Below are 20,306 nucleotides of genomic sequence, written 5' to 3'. Positions count from 1 at the left end.
GTGCCAGTTTACAGTTTATTTGGAGAAACTTGCTGACTTCCATAGAAATGCAACAATGGAACTGTATCCCGCCAATAAAGTCTGGCAATGGACTTGAGGGCATCGTCAACTCTTATCTCCATCTACTCATGGCGCCGCAGATTTTTTTAATCCCTTCTCCCAAAGCTATGAAACAGCGACATATGTGTATATTGTCTCCAGTGTAGCAGACCACAGCTACTGTTCACAAGTGTGACTTTAACTTACTGGGACTGGGCACACCAATCAATGACAGAGAAGTGGATTATGCTGCAAGGCTTTTTCCCCTCCTCCATTATATACTTAGATTTTTTTAGAGGTGATACTAAAAAGTAAGCAGAAAATTATATCCCAAATTTAGTCACTCCAGGAGTTAAGTGCCTTTTCTGAAGAAAATGCAGCACGATCAACTGCTGGAGAAGCTGTTCGATGAATTTTACTGCTGGAAAAAGCTTTCAAGTCGAGAAGCAGCTGACGGAGTATTGACTGTAAGAAGAATAAGAGTGTTACGTGTACTTTGAGATGAAGAAAAGGGTGGAAGGATTAAAGAAATGTGTAGAAAATGAGAATGAGCAAGCAACAAAAATACCTACATCGCTGTCAACGATTTGACTACAGTATGAATAACATGAGCAGTCCTGTCCCGTATGCTAAGATTAGCAGACGTCACTCTTGTCTTTTTTTTTTTTTTTTTGTAAACTTACCTTGCACTGTGTGTTTCTCAAAGATGCTTGCTGCTGGTTCAACTCCAGGAAAATGAATTATTCAGTTAACTCCAGACAACAAACTAAATTAATGTCCATTTTTAGATATCCATCCTTTTCTGTGTCATACGTGGCAAACCTGCCAACGACTCAGAAATAAATAGAACACACACACAACATTTACAAAAGAGCTTCTCAGCCTTAACATGTCAGTGCAACAGATTTATTTATTTTCCCCATTTTGCAGTAGTTTAGCCTTTATCAACTGTAGCACAGTACCTATGAAAAAAGATCTACGTCAGATGTATTGTGCAGCTTTTTTTTGCAGTCGTTAACTATAAAATTAACCACAAATTTGTTTTCTCTTTGTTTTAAGAAATAATTGAAAAGACTAAATCCGCCAAAAGAACAAAGCAAAATGAATGTCAAGGAGTTCTTTTAAGGGGTAACAGCGAGACAACACTGTAGGAACACCACACTGTCACCAGAATCAAAATCAGAAATCGTTTATTGTTAAGTAGGTTTGCACATACAAGGACTTTGAAATAGAATTTAGACATTTTACAATAGAATATGAAAAAATATAGGAAGGCGTAAAAATTGTGAAAGTGCTGTGTTGTGGAATGAGCAAATAATCGTCCAAGGGATGTTAAAGTTAAGAGTATAAGTACAAAAAGAGGGGTTAAAAAAAGGCAGATGAGTAGTCCACTGCATGTTATTAAATCTTAACATACAGAATATAGTAGTGCAGTGGTGTAGTGAATGGTATACACAGGTATACAGGGTAAACCCACCTCTTTTTCTAGCCATTTACAGTACAGTATACCCACCTATCATTCAAGTTTCCTCCATTTCCTCCTAGGTTACATTTACCTAGTAGTACACCCACCTTTTCAAGTACCACATCACCATTGCAGTAAAGAACAGTAAAATTGACTTTAGGGTAAAAATAGAGGGTAGAAGGTAGAGTGTGACCCAGGTGAACCTTGTGATCGTGGGCCCTGGCTTGGCCACCCAGGAGGGTCATGGTGATGTCCGTGTTTGACTGACAGCAGCCTGAGCTACATCTGAATGCGTGCAGGGAAACTGCACCCAAGTAAACAAAGCTACACTGTGCAGTAGTTTACAAGTCATGAATAAAGTGACATTTGCAGGAGGGTTAAGCGTTAACGTTACATGCTGTTTAATGTGTTGCAGGTTTAGATTAATGTTACAAAATGACATTGATAACACACTCATCCATGATAGATGTTTGTTTGGTTCCTCCTTCAGCAAGCTAAGGTAGAAGACAAGACATGAGTTCACGTTTTTTAGGTTAGTTAGGAAAGCTAATGTGGGTTGTAACCGTTCGTCTGGTGTTGTGTGGCAGACTGAACAACACTGATGTTTGTACATTACTTTAGTCAAAGATTTGATTGGCTGCAAGTTCTCTGACTGTGCAACGTTAGATGGATATCTTACGGTAAACTAAATTAGGGGGAGACACCCCAGGTGGAAAAGGTGAAATTACAAGTTTTGGGGTCAAATTACAAGTACATGAAACTGAAATTTTATGTTTTAGATATGCAAATGACAAAAAAATTGCTGCATTCCCAGGACAAAAACCTGAACATTAGATACAGTCAGGTTAAAAATTGTTGTCTTTTTTGCTGACATATCAGTGTCAAAGATTTTTACAGAGGGAATTTCGGATATCTCAAAAAAAAAAAAATGCCATGTTTTGAGGAATGAAATGTTATGTTAACCAGGCTATGAGTGTTTTTGAACTGTGTAGAAACCTTCAGATAATAGACAGGAAGAAATCTGGAAAATCTGGTGAATGTAAGTGCAACTGAAGTTGAGATTCGGCTCAGAGTATGAGGGTAAAAACACATTTTGGGAAAACAGCCTTTAAAAAATATGTATTGTCAAATTCCATACATTTTTAGACAAAGATAGACACTTGAGTAAAAAATCTAACTAATATATATGCCAGTAAACCTTCACCTGCTGCTTACTCACTTTAAGACAATTGTTTTTTGTATCACAAGTTTGTAAATACTAATTAATTGTATTTAACTAATTAAATACAAGCTTTTTGCATGGATTTCCCAAACAGAAATCTAAACTAAATACTTAAATGTGCATTTTAGATGTTTTCTTTACACTAGTCTGAAAGAAGACACATTATCAAAGCAAAATAGCCCAACATCTCAAAATTTACCAGTGCTTGAAAAAACTTATGTTTACACTTGGGGTGTCTGACTTTAATGTAAAAAATAATAATGATGAAAAAATAGGGGGAAATGAGTTCAGTTTAATGCAGTTTGATTTCAGCTGGACTCTAAAGGGAGTTACCAGGATATTGCAAGTGTTACAGTGTTTGCCAAGGTTTCCCCGTTGGTTGCTATGGTTTATGTGATTCTATGGTGCTCTGGCTGTTACCATTGAGCGGGCATAACTAGTTACATGTAATTAAATTACAAAATAAATGTAATTGTAATCAGTTGCAGTTACTGAGAAAAAAATGTAAATAAATTACAGTTCCATACAAAATGTTGGTAACTACAAAAGAGGTGAAACATTTATACATAGAATTTAACAGTTCATTCTTAAGCTTGGCATCTTTTTGGCATGCAGGAATGCCGTCTTTTGGTGTAGCCTATTTCCAGATATTTTTCAGCCTTATTGCCCAGTTTGAAAAATGCGTAATCAAATGTAATAATTGACATTACTTTTAAGTTTTACAAATAGTCAAATTGATGGATTTATTACATTTTAACAGGGTAACTAGTAGTACATTTCAAGAGCAACCTTTCATAGGTGGTTGCCGGGGTGTTCCAGTTGTTTGTGCACATGTGTGTTCATCAAGTGGCATCCTCCAGGCCTGAAAAATGCAACATAGATGTGCCAATGACTGCAGTTCTTTGAATGGCCACTTGAGACTGGCTCCAGCAGCCATTCAATCCCCATAGTTTTGTGAAAATGTCCAACTCTACAGCAGAAATAAACATGTTTACAGCCTGATACAAAAACAGTTTTGGTCTCTATAGCTAATTTCGCCTTGACGACAACTGCACAGGGTTTAATTTTTATATAACTCACCCGCTTATGTTTTGTTAAGACTTAAAGTTATGCATAATTAAGGGCCGGCTGCTTTGATTGACAGGCTGTCTACTGGTAGTGTCCTCGGCTTCTAAATCAGATCCAGCCCCTCACTGTCAAACTCGAGGCTTCAGAATGGGAGTCCATGAACAAATGGGTGATGTCACTGTGGCTATGCCCATTATTTTCCAGTCTGTGGTGTTCATGCATCTTAAGATTCTCCCAAAGGTTACATGGACAGCATGTAGAGCAGCATATTTTGAAATATGTATTTAAGAAAGGTTTAAAAATAGTTGATGGGATTATTTCAAGCCCCATGAATTGAGCTTTTGGGTTGACTCATAATAATGTGCAGTGTCATGTTCATTGTGAAGCCGCTAATGCCTTAGTATTAGTTTTTAGACTACAATAGAGGTCTATGGCAAAAATGAATCTGCTCTATCAGACTTCTGGTGCAGGCCATACTTGTTGGTAGAATTAATTCATCGCTGGTTTCAGTGTTTTTTATGTTGACGCAATAAAGAATAACGCCAGAAAATCTAATTTGCTGTGAAGTCTTTATAACAAACTGAGATGCAGCAGTTTTTCTTTGCTGTAAAAGAACTGTCTGGCCCACACTCCATCCTGTCTGTTGCTAATGTGTGTTCTGCGCTCTACAAGATGAATTATCTGGGAAGCCACAGTGCTGCTTTAACCTTGGTAAGCAAGGTTGTGGCACTTTGCTGAGTGAGGAAGTCCCTTGAAAGCTCCTTCCCATATGTTGATGTACGACAGTCTTATTTTTAAGTGATGTTTTTGCTCTGTTGAGACTGCTGTAGCACACCGTAGGTTTGTTGTGTCAAGATGGATTTTTTTCTCCTCATGACATATCTGATGAAAAGGCTGCACTCCAAACGTGTAGCCCAAGGGACTTGCCGGTAGATGGTGTGTGATATTAATGAAGTTCCTAAATCCATCCGTAACTTTATTTTTAAATAAGGGATTTTAAATACAAATTTCGGCTGCTTTCAGTTAGTCGGTGCAAGCGTGATCAGCGGAGAGCGGGGTTAGGATGCTGTAATTATGATCCTCACAGAGGCCCTTATTCGACCTAACATCTGCAATGGGAGGTCCACCTGGATGTTCCAGTGACATATTTGCACCGGAGTCTCCCTTTCTTCTGAGATCAAAGCCTTTTTGTGGGGATGCATTGCACACCCTAGATTATACTGTGTGTAAATGTCTCCTTAGTTTGACAGTGTCTACTGTAATATTTGGACACTTTTACAGAACCATAAAAATGTACTTTTCAAGGAAATTACGCACTCCCCATTCACATGCTTGACAAAACCCACTGCCTATTGTGAAATGACATAGAACATTAATGTTGCGTACATTTATAGACAAACTCCCGTTATGAAAATAATGACACACTCTTAATCACACATTTGAATTCCATGCAAATAAAGACGCTTTTTGATAGAAAGCAAACACCCATGGTGAAAATAATGACACAATTTAAAAGTCAAATTTCATACAACATAAACAGGACATAAGACAAGTGTTTTTCTCTTCACCGCCTTCTGTTTAGTCCTGTGCCGAGCAACACACACAAAGATGTTCCCTCGCTACTTGCCATTCCCTGTAGCCTACAGTTAATCTGTCTGTTAAAATAAGATTTATGTTCAGTTTATGGAGAGAAAAGAGAAATTAACTGCACTGTTGTTATTTTTCACAAGCCTGTGCTGCCTTAGCCGGCAACTCATTCTTCCTGCGTCTCTCACTGCCCCCAATGTGCAACACGTACACCAACACCCCCCACACATGCTATACAAACATTGCTGTACTTACCGGACGTCATTTAAATGAAATTATCAGCATTGCATGCACAGCTTTTCTTTTATTTTTTTGTCAGCTGATATTAAGTTCAATAGAGGACAAACATAAATCATGTTTTCCTGTGTTATAGAGAGACTGTTCCACTTAACAAAAAGTTGAAAGTTGTAGACCTTTTTTATTTAGTCTTACAATACTTCTATTGGGATGCACCGATACAGATTTTTTCATCCGATGACTGATAATTACCTGCTTCTCATGGCCGATAATTGATATGACAACTGATAATTTCACATTTTTGTATACTAAAAAGAAGTGTATAACCTGTAGTTTATGTACAACTGACGTCAAATGACCTCCCCTCAACGCCTGTGCCCCCATATGACCCTACACTAGATGAACATAATTAATACAAGGATGTGAAAGTAAAATGACTTTTAATCAGTATTAAATTTATAGTTAACGGTAACAGAGAGGGAAATTGTGAGAGAGACGTGCTTCAGACTGGGTCGCCAGGTAACGATACAAATATTCGCTAACTGTAGCATCACACAGCTAGCGGTTATCAATAAGTTTAACAACAGTGTCGAGCCTTTAAAAAGCTTGGTGTTGGATGTTGGATGCTGCTAATAATTAGTTGTGCTAACACTTTGGAGTCAGTCCTTCAGCTGTGTCTAACCTGTATCGGGCGGTCTGAGATCAGACCCTCGGCGCAATCCCATTGTCTTCCTCTGGAACTGTGGAAGACGTTGTTGTGTGTTGTTGTTCTTGTCTGTGTGTATTGGCAGCTAGCAAACCAAGATTAAAGGTACATCTACCACAGTATAGGTGCCGCCCTTGTTAAGTCAATAAGAGCAGTATGGCTACGTATTATCGGAACTAATTATCGGAATAATGCATGATTTTAAAAATGTCCCATTATTGGTCGATAATTTATCGGCACAATATATATATCATGCATCCCTTACTTATATGCTTCAGTGTTGTAGTTGATTTCTATAGGGTTAAGTATTTAGCTTAACCTAATACTGTTTTGGGTTGCCTATTCTGCTTCATAGTGTACTATACAGATGTAAAATTGCTGTTTGATTTTGTTTGATTGATATTAATTTGCCACACACCATTCTGTATGTGTTTCTTGATATGTTTTTAATCTGCAAGACCCCAGCAAGTGCTTATACATTTCCTGAAGTCATCAAAAGGTCAAAACTCTGCAGCTGTGAATGCTGAATATATGTATGCACAAGGGTGCAGCATTTATAGACAGCTTTATTGGTCTGTGCTGTGATACTATGTAGGAGTTGAGTGAAATTATTCAGAATCAATTTATATAAATATATGTTGGAACACTTTATCTTTCACTGTGGTATTTTTTTTTTTTTTTTGTAGAAGAGTTTGCTGGCTGTAAACATGACAGTGCTGGGTGCAGTTTGCTCATTACATGTTCCACAAATTCTGGGTGTTGCAGTCTGAATCTTTAAGATGTTGTCTCATGTTACCATTTATAGATGGCAATGTGCAAAATGATCTCGTGCTCATATCATATTGTTGCTCACTCAGTGTGGTGCTCACTAAGTGAAATCCATTTCTTGTTCTGCTGCTGTGCAATCTATCTGTTGCTGCATGCAGCGAGAATTTTACAGCTGCCATCTGCTTACAGCTGCTCGCCTGATTGGAAGCTCATGCTGATTGTAGATGATGTACATTAGATCCACCTTTTTTTGAGGGGAAACTGAAATCTGATTGTGCTTTGTGGAGGGAAAAGAAATATGATTGTAATATATGTGCAGGGGACAACTGGTGAAATATCATTCTTATAAGTCACATGACGATTTAAGACACATGATTTATATACCTGTATGCATTATAGTTCAGCCTACAGTTTTTATCACTGTGGGCATGTGGATCTGCACTGTAGATTGAAGCTGAACCAAATTCAAACGATCCAACTGGTCCCCTTACCGTCTCCTAGTTTATCATACCGGTATGTCGGATTTGTGTCACGCATATTCTGAAAATGTTGTCTCTGAATGTGGCCACAGCCCATAATAAATGTATTATTATGATCAAGCCTCCATACTGGCAACAGGCGTGGCCGAAAGATTGTGTTTTTGAGTTGTCAGTCTGTCCATCTGTTCTCTTCTTGTAAATCAATTTTCAATTTTATTTATAAAGCCCAATATCACATATCACAATTTGCCTCACAGGGCTTTACAGCATACGACATCCCTCTGTCCTTTGGACCCTCGTAGCAGATAAGGAAAAACTCCCCCAAAAAAAACTTTTAACAGGGGAAAAATGTGATATCTCAAGTAGAGGTTGACAGATAATCGACCTGCCTGATTATCGGGGCAGATATTATGAATTTTTAGGGTTATCGGTATCAGTGATTTTTTTCCACCAATTTGCCAATATACAGTTTTGTTTTCCTTAGCTGGGCTGGGCTTTTGCCTCTGGCGTGCTTCTCACTGCCCACACATACCACTCTAGGCTCTTAAAAGCAAACTCAAGACCTACTTTTTTAGCCTGGCTTTTAATTGAGCTCTCCTTTATTTATTTTATGATTATTATTATTTTTTAATTGTTTTTCATTCTATTTTTTAAATTTTGTATTCATGATTATTGTGTATTTATTTATTTTTATTAATTTGTTTTTATTCAGCTGGCATATTCTTCATCTTCCTTACTCATTTATTTATTTTTAATTTATTTATTTTCCTATTTATTGAAAGATCTAAAATTTCGTTCTTTATTCAGAGTTTTTATCCTGCCTCTGGTGTTTCTTTGTCAGTGTTTATTTTTTTAATTCTGTGGCAAATTTATTTTTACAGCAGACATATCGGTTGTAAATATCAGCTATTGATATCTCTGTTTTATAATAATCGGTATCGGCATCGGCTCTGAAAAAACCATATCGGTCGATCCACACTCTCAAGAAGGAGGGAATTTCCTCAGATATGGAACAAACATCCTCCTGGACCTAAAAATGGACTGATTATATTTTGGTGGTCAAAGGTCAAGGTTACTGTGACCTCGCAGTTGTCCCATCCTCATGAACTCAGTATCTCAAGAAAGCCTTGAGGTAATTTCCTTAAATTCGGAACAAACATCCCCCTTGACTCCAGAATGAACCGTTTAGATTTTAGTTGTTAAAGGTCATGGTTACTGTGACCTCACATTTGTCACATTCTTGTGAACTCAATATCTCAGGAACACCTTGAAGGATTTTTTTTTAAATTTGGCACAAACTTCCACCTGAACTCAAGGATGAACTGATGAGATAACTCACAATGTCAAGGTCAATGTGACCAAAACAGGTTTTTCGCCATAATTCAAGAATTCATACGCTAACTACAACCAAATGTCACACAAATATCTTACAGGATAAATTGATGTTTTATATCCAAAAGGTCAAAGGACAGCTTCACTGTGACATCATAACATTCTGCAGAAGCACTTTTCTCACCATCATTCAACATCATAACACAGGAACAGAAGTGAAGACATTTTGTCTGATGCTGAATTGGTGAGACTAATCTTTGGTGTCCATCTTGAAACTGTGCTGATCTATAGATCTTCTGTGCTGCCGGGTTAAAGATGTGTGTGAAGCATCCACGTTTTAGAATGCGTAGCTTCTTTGCAGCATCATTCATATTAGATGTATTGTCTGCTTTCATGGCTGCATAGGATTCTGAAAAGGCATGGATGTAAAGAGCAACCTGACTGGTTGGCGGAGGCATACAACTGTGAGGCAGTAATTTTGGTTTTCTCTTTAACCTGTGAGGATAGTGGGATCTCTTCAGAGCAATACAAACACTTCATATGAGGCTTTTTAGATTTTTTAGGGTAACATTCTGCTCAGAAGTAACAGTCAGCTTCATTCATAAATATGTGACGGGAGTTCAGTGTCACTAAGCATTTTGATTTTTAAGATAAGATGGACACCAAATACTGCTTTGTCTTCACCAGGTGGTTAAAAACAATGCTTTCATTTTGAAAGCAGAGGGCACAGGAGACCTCACTTCCACTTCAAATTAGGTCAAATGGATTCGCACAATTCCCAGTCGTTGACTTGCAGATTGAGTAGCGCTCAAATTTGTTTTGTGCTCTCTCAAATCTTTTGTCGTCAGTATACTTCCAAAAATTTTGGACTGTCAAATGGAGAAATAAATGCTGCTAAAGTCGGAGTGTGCTTTATCTGTGGCTCTTCTAAAATGGCTGCTTGGGGAAATGAAATGATGTAGATCATTAACTTTTGATTCACTTCAGTATTTTCCCAATGTCATCAATTATGTAATGCCAGAGAATATTTTAAAGGAATGTATTATCTGTTCTCCCCACTGGCTCAACTTTGATAAGCCCTTGCAAGGAGTACCTCTTATTGTCAGACGAAATGAGAAACACTACCAGTGTTCCTCTCCCACACAAAATCATTTTAAAAATCCTACAAGGTAAAAGGGCAGGCATTGTTTTACTCTGTCCATTTCTGAAATTAGCAACTAAGTTTCTGTTCAGAGAAAATTTAAAGTGAAATTGCATATCAAATTTTAAGTGGAGGTAAATGGTCACTGACAAGAATTTCAGTTGGTCAGTTGGTTTGTGAACTACCAAGGGTTAATATGGAATAAGAATAACTGTAATTCATTGGCAGGTGGTTTAAGCACATCTACGCTTACCCCTTTATATTTTTCATATAGCTTTGTGCTAAAAAGTGTTCAAATGTTTAAAAGGATATCTAACAAACTGAGGTTCCCCCATTTGAGTATACTGAAATATTACACATAGTTAGATTTGACATCACAAAATGGTGGCCAATAAATCCCACTTTTGTTTGCTACTGTATTTCATTACCGGCTCCTTTGTGGTGCCATATCTCAAGAGAGACACCACAAAATGTTACATACACCATGGCTTTGGTTTTGCAGGGTATTTGGAAACAAAAACAAAAACACAAGGAAAAAGTGTGAATGGGTTAAACCAGAGCATGTCAATTTCATTTTAGTTCATCGGCCACATACAGCCCAATCAATTTGATCTCAGATGGGCCGGACCAATAAAATCATTGCATAGTAACATCAGCTCCAGTATTTTCCCTTTTGTTGTGTGAAGAATTATATTCTATAGACGTCCATCCTTTTACATAACAGATGAACAGCATGGCATGTCTCAAGAACAATAAGTGTCAACGATATGTCTATTATTCCACATTCAGTCTGTCTACTTCTCACTGGTACTACACATTTATTCACACATTGCCTGATATAGATTGTTTTGATCTGAAGCTGCTGATTGACTTTTTTTGCCCAGTGTTCAATAGCTTTAAACATAGCACCAGTAAGTATTCATTGTTAAATCAGAAAACTGTTCTGGTCATGATGGAAAAAGCCTCTAAAGCAGAATTTTACATGAAGTCAGCATTGGTAACCTTACTACTAAAACCTGGCATCTCTTAGTCTAGGCATCTAGTTGAACCCTTGGGCAAGGCTGTTCTGGCCCTGCAGTGGTCAAAAGGCCTAGAAGTATTTGACCCTTAAGGTCAAGTTGGAAGCAAAACATGTTTACTAAAAATTGAGTAACCTTGAATGGAACAGAGTGACAAGAACAGAATGACCTAAAAACAAAAGACAGTGTTGGGAAACAGGTGTCGTTTCCCTGTCAGGTACAAGTTGTGGTCAAACACCAAGTATTAAGATGAAAATAGGCGCAAGTTTTGGGATACGGCAGGAAATCACACCCACACACATGGAAAGTTATGTATGATGTTTATCTGAGGAGGAGTGCAAGAATAAGTTGTGGGCGGGCTGTCGATTATTTCTTCGATTAGTCGACTAATCATTTCATCGAAAAACGTGTTAAAATGTCGGTCTGTCTCGCCCAAACCCCAAAATTATGTCATCTAATGTCTTGTTTCATACTCACGCCAAAGGGTTTTAGTTCACTGTCACGGGAGAGTGTGTAAAGCTGCCAATATCTGAACGAAAGAAGCTGCAGTAAGAGTATTTTGGGGTACTTTTATAGTACTTTTCTATGAAAAATGACTCAAACCGATTAGTCGACTACTAAAATAGTCACCGATTATTTTAATAGTTGATTAGTCATCAATTAGTCGACTAATCGTGGCAGCCCTAAGCCAGACACTAGAGTATTTGTGAATTTTGAAAAGAATTTAACTTATGTGGTCAAGTTTTGTCATGTACAACAAAACAAAGTAGAAGGAGTTCTCCGGACAAACAATGGGGATCAGTGGTTGTTAGGTACCCATTTACAGCTCATTTATGGTTCCCTGTGGCTGCTGATTGGTAGACTGAATGAGCTGCGGCTAGCTACAGCTGATTAAATCTACTAGTGACATAATCAACAGTCACCAGCTAGAAATGAGATGCCTGCTCTTGTCCACTCTGTCTGAAATCAAGGACCCATTGATTAAAAATAAGTCATTCTAAGAATTTTGAGCTACAATTCTGCCATAGCTATCATTATAAATGGCACATGTGCCCTGCAAGAACAAACAGCTTGACAGGCATAGCAACAGTAGCTAAGTGGCGGTGAGGTTTAGCAAACTGTTAATTTGAATGCACTGTGTGTAATTAAGACCTGATGGTGGCTATTTGGGACCGCAACCCTGCACATTTTCTCCCCTTACATGGAAGACTATATAGGAAAATATAAAGTTAAATACTGTTATCAGCTCCAATGATTATGTGTTCAAAATAGGAGCTGGTGCTGTAAAAGTTTTATTGAATTATTGTGTAGTTTTAAGCACCGGACCTGCCGGAATGAGAGCTCAGGATTGGTGTGACAGAATTTCCTGTGAGTTTTAAAAATGTACTGAAGTTGAAGGTTCTAATTTCTTTAAAAACAGAGGCTTCTAACATGAGACCCTCTCATATTAAAGGCCTTTAAACAAAAAACTTTGTCCATGTTATACATGACATTATACTCCAGTCATGTTACATTTAGACTGTGTATAGTCAGTGTCACTTTCAGCATGGATACAAAAACTCTTGTTTTCGTCTCTGTTGCAGGTGAACATCTTCGTGTATGTCCTCAGGGAAACACATGTTGCACCCAGGAAATGGAGGACAAATTTGGCCAACAGAGCAAGCAGGACTTTGAGAATCTGGTTGATGAAACAAGTCATGAATTGAGAAGCACCTTTGTTTCCAGACATAAAAGATTTGATGGTAAGTCTTCTATTTTTTACTTAATGCTGATTAATTTTCCCATTTCTCCTCTTTTATTCAAGCGTTTTAAATGGTCATTCACCGTAGAACAAAATGCTGCAAAAAGGAAAATCAAAGGATTTAGACTATGTGTTAATTTGAAAAGGTTCACTGTTTGTAGTTCTGTAGCTGTCCTCCCTCAAGAGGAGACGAGATGTGAAAATCTCATTAATATGCCTTGGAGTGGAGAACCCTCTTGTTGGATTAGACAAACATGGCTTCTTGCACAGCAGATTGACAGCTTGAACAGCGGTACAGAGCCAAACTCTGCATTATTAAGGCTGTTTGGTGGTCTGGTGCTGTGTGTGATCTTGTCGTAGCCCCATGGTGACTGTCTTGACCATCACACATCCACTAAGCTTCCGCTATGGGAGGGGATGTACTCATTACTGAACTGAGGCTCAGTGTACCTCTCCACCTCTCCCTGTTGGTATCCTTCTCTATGGAGTCAGCTCCTTCTTGTTACAGTTTAATGAGAAATAATAATCCCTCCAGCTCCAAACATTACACTGTGTGGGAAGCTGAAGCTTATCACTGTGGACAAAAGTGAAGGGTGGTGGAGACGAAAATTGTCAAGCATAGCCACCTGTCAGCATTGTCAAACGATTTATTAGAAATGCAGCGGAAAACCTTTTTATGAGTTATCACCCAGAAACATTTTAAAGATTACTGTAACTGAATTCTCTTTCCAACTGAATGGAAGGAAAAAATCTTCTAAAGAAAAATTCCCTAATGGATCCTTTTATTAATTAACGGATATTGAATGCTTTCTTAAAGGGACAGTTCACCACAAAATCAAAACACATATTATTTCCTGTTACCTGTAGTTGTTATTTATCAATCTAGATTGTTTTGGTGTGAGTTGCCGAGTGTTGGTGATATCGCCTGTACAGTAGCCTTCTCTCCAAAAAGAAACTCAACAGCAATGTCTCTTTCTAGAAGTCATGACAAGATAATCCACAGACTTTGTTGTGAGAAGTTTCATGTAGAAACTAGTTTCCTTCTACTGAACTACGCCTGCCAACCGTATCACTGCGCAGAAGGAAGTGTGCATCTACTCATGGATGAGAGTCTTGTGCTCATGACAGTGCAAGGTGTAATCATTAACGGTTTCCTCCTTGGTAGGGTTGGGTACAGAACTTGGAACTTTTAGGGACACCAACTGATTTACATTGGCACTGCCGAGACACTGATCACTGGATCTAGACAAGAGGTTCCCGGAAACCTGGAAGCCAGCCATGGAGCTCCGAGGCCGGCAGAGGAGCTCCGTGGAACCGCTGGGTTCAACTTCAGACAGGAGGCGGAAGCGCCCAAAAGCTGGGAAGCGAGCCACAAAGCTCCATAGCCACTCCGATGGCTTAGCCAAAACTAAAACTACAGTCCTGATCTGCTGCGGTAGTGTCGGCATCTGGTCCAGTTTCTTTTCTGTATTTTTCAGCAACTGCTAAGCAGGCAAACACACATACACTCACGAACAGACAGAGACAGAAGATTAGCTCCATGTGTGATTAGAAAAGAGCAGAGGAGTAGAATTGCTTCTTAGCCGACTACATCACCATGCAGCTTGTTCAAAAACTGAATTTTGTTAGTACAGACAAAGGAAAATAAGGTAGTGTTGGGTACCAAATTACACATACTGGAATGAGTTTAAATGTGAACAGTACCTCATCCTGCTCCTTTGCTAAGCTGTAACATTAGCGAGCTCAGTGGTGCTAGATTAGCTAGCAGTAGATGCACACTTCCTTCCACACAATGATAAGGTTGGCGGGTGCAGTTCAGTAGAAATAAAATAGTTCCTATATGAAACTGCTCACAACAAGGTCTGTAGAATATCTTGAGTAAGCAGGTCATCATTTCTGCAAAGAGACATTGCTGTCTGGTTTTTGAAATATATTTTTGGGCACCACAAGCCGAGTGCCGTCTAGTTCCATTATATTCCAGAGAAGGCAGACATCTCCATCACTCAGCAAACTCACATCAAAACAATCTACTGATAAACAGCACTACAGGTAAGAGATAAAATATTTGTTTTTGATTTTGGGGTGAATGTTTCCTTTAATGTGCATTAAGCATGATGAGACACATAAGACGGTAGCCACTATTATTATTAGTACTTGTCATAATGCTGTATATGCAATAAACCCTGGGTCAAGGTTTTGCTCCCTGCACTTGATAAACGTTTAGTTTAAAAACATCCATGTCTTGTTATGAAGAAACAGCAAAGCTGCAACCATGTAACCATCATACTTTGGCAACCTTGACTGAATGAATGGGCAATTCTTCAGTGCCACTATAAGCACACTTTATTTATTATAGCACTTTCCAACAGAGTGGACACAAAGTGCTTTACAGGAGAAAGAAGGTAGAAATGTTGAGACCACAAAATATAAAAATCTTGTTTAAAGTTTGAAGATGCTTTTAATATGTGCCTAGACTTTTGTGGAGGTCTATTCTTCAGACAACTAGAAGCAACATAAGGAGCAGAATCATCAGAATAACATGGTGTTATGTACTGTACTTAACATGTTTTCATCTATAAGCACTAATCAGTCTCATTTATTGTGTATCGTATGGATCTCATTTATTGTCATTAATACAGAATCTTTCCTTCCTGCATCACACTTTCCATAAATATTAGAATAAAAACAACCCTCCTGCTTTCATGTTGTAACACGTGCAAAAATCGAATTTTGAGACTTATTAGTAAATCAGGCGTCTTATAACTGTGCGTCTGCTGACATTTTTTTCTGCTTTGTATTTTAAATCTATTTGCTTGCTTGTCATCTTGGAATTTAAATTGCAAAATGACAGTCTGTGAAAATGGAGAGGACCAGGGGCCATGAATCTTGAATTACATCTGAATACAAAATTGGTTTTGAGTAGTAATTGTACTTCCAATACAGAGCAAAGGGTTCTCAGACTAATAATGCAAAATTGACTTTATCAACACTACAATACAACAAATGTGTTGTTGTTTTTAATAAAAGGTCACACTTTTTTTCCCCATCTTCAATGGTTATGGAGCAGCAGTACTGGCAAACCTCAGGATATCTGATTTCATGTCCTTGTCTGTTATTTGGGGTTTTATTTTAAGGCTTATTTTCCACCACAGAATATTTCCTATGAATCCTAGAGATGCGGGAAAAAATCGATACAGCATAGTATCATGATATTTTTGTGTGACAGTATCGTATTGATACTCAGTGCCAAGTATTGATTTTTTTTAATTAAATGAATTATTAATATCACAAATACAAATTTAACTTTAGGTGGCCTACGAGAATAATATAATCAATTGCTTTTTCAGTACACTAGAGACATTTTGCTGCTGCTGCAAAAATTGCTTAAAGGGATAGTGCACCCAAAAATGAAAATTCAGCCATTATCTACTCACCCATATGCCGAGGGAGGCTCTGGTGAAGTTTTAGAGTCCTCACATCCCAGACAGAGTTTAAATGACATTTTTCCAAACAACCTTTTATGTCGTGGCTTCAGGACACTTGGATCACTACGGACGAGCAGTATGGAGATATTTTGTGGTTTCAATTATGTGTTTTTGGACGTTTGAATCTGGGGCACCGTAAACCTCCATTAGGTGGAGTAGTGTTGCTACCCACTCTCCCCTTGGATCTCCGCAAGGGATGTGAGGACTCTGAAACTTCACCTGAACCTCAATAATATTGTACTTAAGTATCGTGATTATATTGAATCGTGGATCCTTTGGTGATTCCCACCCCTAATGATTCCATCATGTAAATTAGGGATGCACGAATTGTGAAATTCTGAGCCAATACTGATACTGATGTCTAAGTCAACAATTTTGTTGATAGCCAGTACTGATGTTTTTTCATTTGTGGTTGTTTATTTTGTTTTGGTTGGTATTTATTCACCCGTTTTGTGCCACGTAAACAAAAAAAAAATCTTTTTATAAAAAATAACTGAACTGTTTTAAAGTCATTCAGCCCTTTATCTGTGAATGAGCCTAAATTCAATTATACAAATTTATGAAAACTTTAATTAATTAACTAATTTAACTTTCTTTGACCTGAAAAAAAAAAAACTTAATTAAACTGCTTCAACTGTTGTGAAAGCATCAACAAATTTCTCCTTCAAACAAAACCACTGTATTTAAGCTTCTCGTTACATTTGAACACATGACAACATTAGAATTTATCTTCGTCCAATGCTTTCTCTTTGTGAACAGAGTTCAAACACATTATATCCTCCTGAGACCTCAGCTTCTGTTTGGTGTGCATTTTTTTAATATCCCCTATCTATCTAGGCTCAGTAGGACCTGATAAGGATAAAAACTAAATATTGTCTTTGAACAGGAAGTAGTATTGGAGAAAAAAATGATGTCCTCATACAGTATGGGGATAATGGGTTTATCTAAACAGTCACAAGTGTGTAATAAAGTATAAAACTGTTCACCTGAACATTGTTGTGCAAAAACTAAATTACGCATAATGCAACAAATTTTGTTTTATTTAATTGCAACAAAGTCTTGTGATTTGTTCATTTAGAAACAAGAAGCATGAATTTTCCTTGTTCCACACTCCAAGCAAGGAATGCTTTGTCTGTAGGAACAGTCTGTCTCACCTAATTATTCCCCACATCCTCAAACAAGACGATAATAAAGTTCCAGCGTCCTCAAATGAGACGATTCTAAAACATAATTACTGTTGCTAAAATTGGTCAAATTAGTTGCCATATCAAACTACAAACATTATTAATCGTAAATAAACAAGGTCAGGTTTTGGGGTCCGTGTCATTGGTCCGACATCCCATTAGTCCGACGGTCCGCGGTGCTGAATGGCTCCTGGCGGGTGTAATTCTGCCTTGATGGTGCGCCGCGACCGGCTCTGGGTCAGCTGGGAAAGGCTTGAGGCGAAGCAGGCTCACAGCTTATGTGTTTGTCACTTTCTTTTTCATTTTAACCCACACCATGATCTTCTCCTAACCCTAACCAAGTGGTTTTTGTGCCTAAACCTAACCAGACCTCAACCACAGGGCATCATGATGATTTCAGAGTGGACTTCGGAACAATGTGTTTAATATAGTCGGAACAATGGGATGTCGGACCAGTGGGCTGTCAGACCCATGGGCAATTCCCCAGGTTTTGTACCTTGTCCACTTTTGTTTCGGGATCAGCTGCCGACTGACTTGGCAGAGATGGCCGCCATCTTTGTTTTTACATGGATTAGTGTATTGTGCTTTTGCTGCCACTAGATAGCACAAAAAGTGTCCACAATCAAGGACAAAGGTCTAAGTTAAGTAGAATGACGTATAAGGTGCAACAAACCCAGAATGTGATGTCGTCATATGAGGACAAAAATAAGTGTTTCCTGACACATTGATGGTGAGTTTACAGCTTTTGTTTTTGTCCAGAAGGCATCCGGGGGAAGATATCTTTTCATCCAAAGCATGTTTTCTATTGTCTTCAGGATGGCAGGATGCTGTAAATCTGGAGCCTTCCTTTTAGCCTGCACAAAAATTAATGTGACATAACAGAAAAAAGTTGGCCACTGCCATCAGTGAATGTCATCTTATTTGCAGATAGGCAGTCAACAAGGCAAATATCGGGTGCTATAGATGTACGGCAAATAAATTGGTGCTTTCCTAACATTAATAACACATTTTTATGAGATGTGGGGTTATTTAGGTCCACATTATACGACTGTTACACGATGCACACTGTGTCAGCATCTCTTTCTGCTGACATTCACCTTTTCACCATTCACAGCTTGTTGTATGATCTGTTAACATGCTGTCCATATAAATAAATAAAATAAGACGCATTATGTCAACATGAATATAACCTCTTCTCAGATCTCAGCATTGAACAGCAGCGCTCTCAAAGAGTCAGTTAATCCAAAGTAATTCTAATCTTTGTCCAAAAGTAGGTCGAAGCACAGATTTTCATATTGGGCTATCTAAATATATCCACTGTCAACAACTGAATAATGTTTGAGTGATTAATAGCGCAATTCAATACTCACCAGTCAATGCCTTGTCTTTCTGTGCTCATTTTTTTTCAAACTATCCAACATATTATATGAAACAAATACTATCAGTTACAGCTTGCAACTCTCGGATGATTGCACATTGCCCAGAAACTCAATGTCACAATGCCATGGTGATGTCTGCCTGTTTTCTTTTTTCCAGGAATATACACTTCTTTAGCCCACATGTGATTCCTGGAAGCGCGCATAAATAAATAAGTGTTACTTTGATCAGCCGGTGTCAGGATAGTGAATGTCATAAGGAGGACTCCAGTGAGGGAGGAAATGGGGTTTGTCTAGCAGCACTTAGACGCATGACTCCAGGCACCTCTGTTCCTCTTGGGGTTTGCTGCCATTCTCCATAATTTCATCAGCGTCAAAGCAGATGCCATATGCAGGTTTCAGCTCTGTAGCCCTCTGCTGTCTGGAGACTTTGTGTCTGCTGAGGGTCTCGGCTGACCAACCGCTCTGGAAATCTGAGATATTGATTGCTGGATTTGAATTCCACCCTTATCTTTATGCATCGTTAGTTGAATCTGAATGTTTAAAACTTTGTGTTTTTGAGCAGGAGACACTCAGAAACCAAAAATGCATCTTAAGTATTTTAAGCATCATTTGTAAGTAAGATTCTGCTTTTTTCCGACTCCTCAAGCAGTATTTTCTGTTCTTAAAGCAGTGTTACCAAAATAATTGTGTTGGCCTTGATACTGAGTCTGAACACGTAGTTAAATATCCAAACAATACAGAGCTGTTAGATCATTTAGATGCTCTTTACCATCTATTTAGCACCTGGCTCTGGAGTCCCACCTACACGGAGTCAGTGTATGTGTGTATTCTCTTTATGCAGAGCTTGTGATGAGTGTTACTGTAGCTGACAGTAGCTGGCCAGCCCACGCATACCTGACACCACAGCCTACGTGTCACAGCGAGAGGGCACAGTCTCGACTATGCCAAGACCAACCGAGCACAAATACAGAAATATCCACAACAACCCGTGTTGCACAGCACAGCTGTGTGAATCTAAGAGAGAAATAACATCGTCTGAAAAATCAGTGGCAGAGACACAGCCACAATTACTGCAGTTTATTAATGCATTTTGACTGTTTGCTGATTTATGTCTCAATAATCACGTCTGAGTATTCTCATTGTTTTCACTGATTCTATCCCTAAGACCCCAGGAAACACCTGCTCAGAGAAATTAGATAAATGGCTGGCACAGAGCATTCTTCTCCACTTGCTCGTTAAACACTAAGTCAGGGGTCTTAATTGCTAATCAATTGTTGGCCCTCCTCTGACCATGAACAGCATGATACTGGGAAGCCAAACAGAATATTAATGTGGTCCACCCTCCACAATTGATACTCTTTGGAGTTACAGACCCACGCTGTAATTGCTTGTCCAAAAAAAAAAAAAAAAAAAATCCTTTCAGTTTATAAAGACAATAGGCGTATTTGGTAACC

General features: G+C 38.4%; 1 protein-coding gene across 1 annotated transcript in view; it reads left to right on the top strand.

Moving 5' to 3' along the window:
• Window positions 1–20,306, top strand: part of LOC125899927 (glypican-6-like) — a 146,897-nt gene that overhangs the window by 19,230 nt on the left and 107,361 nt on the right. The window contains exon 2 of the mRNA XM_049594597.1: window positions 12,647–12,805. Coding sequence (XP_049450554.1) covers window positions 12,647–12,805 — 159 coding nt within the window. The remainder of the gene's footprint in view (window positions 1–12,646; window positions 12,806–20,306) is intronic.

This window comes from Epinephelus fuscoguttatus, linkage group LG13, assembly GCF_011397635.1.
Source record: "Epinephelus fuscoguttatus linkage group LG13, E.fuscoguttatus.final_Chr_v1".
Classification (NCBI taxonomy): domain Eukaryota; kingdom Metazoa; phylum Chordata; class Actinopteri; order Perciformes; family Serranidae; genus Epinephelus; species Epinephelus fuscoguttatus.
This window is presented reverse-complemented; position numbering and strand designations above follow the sequence as displayed.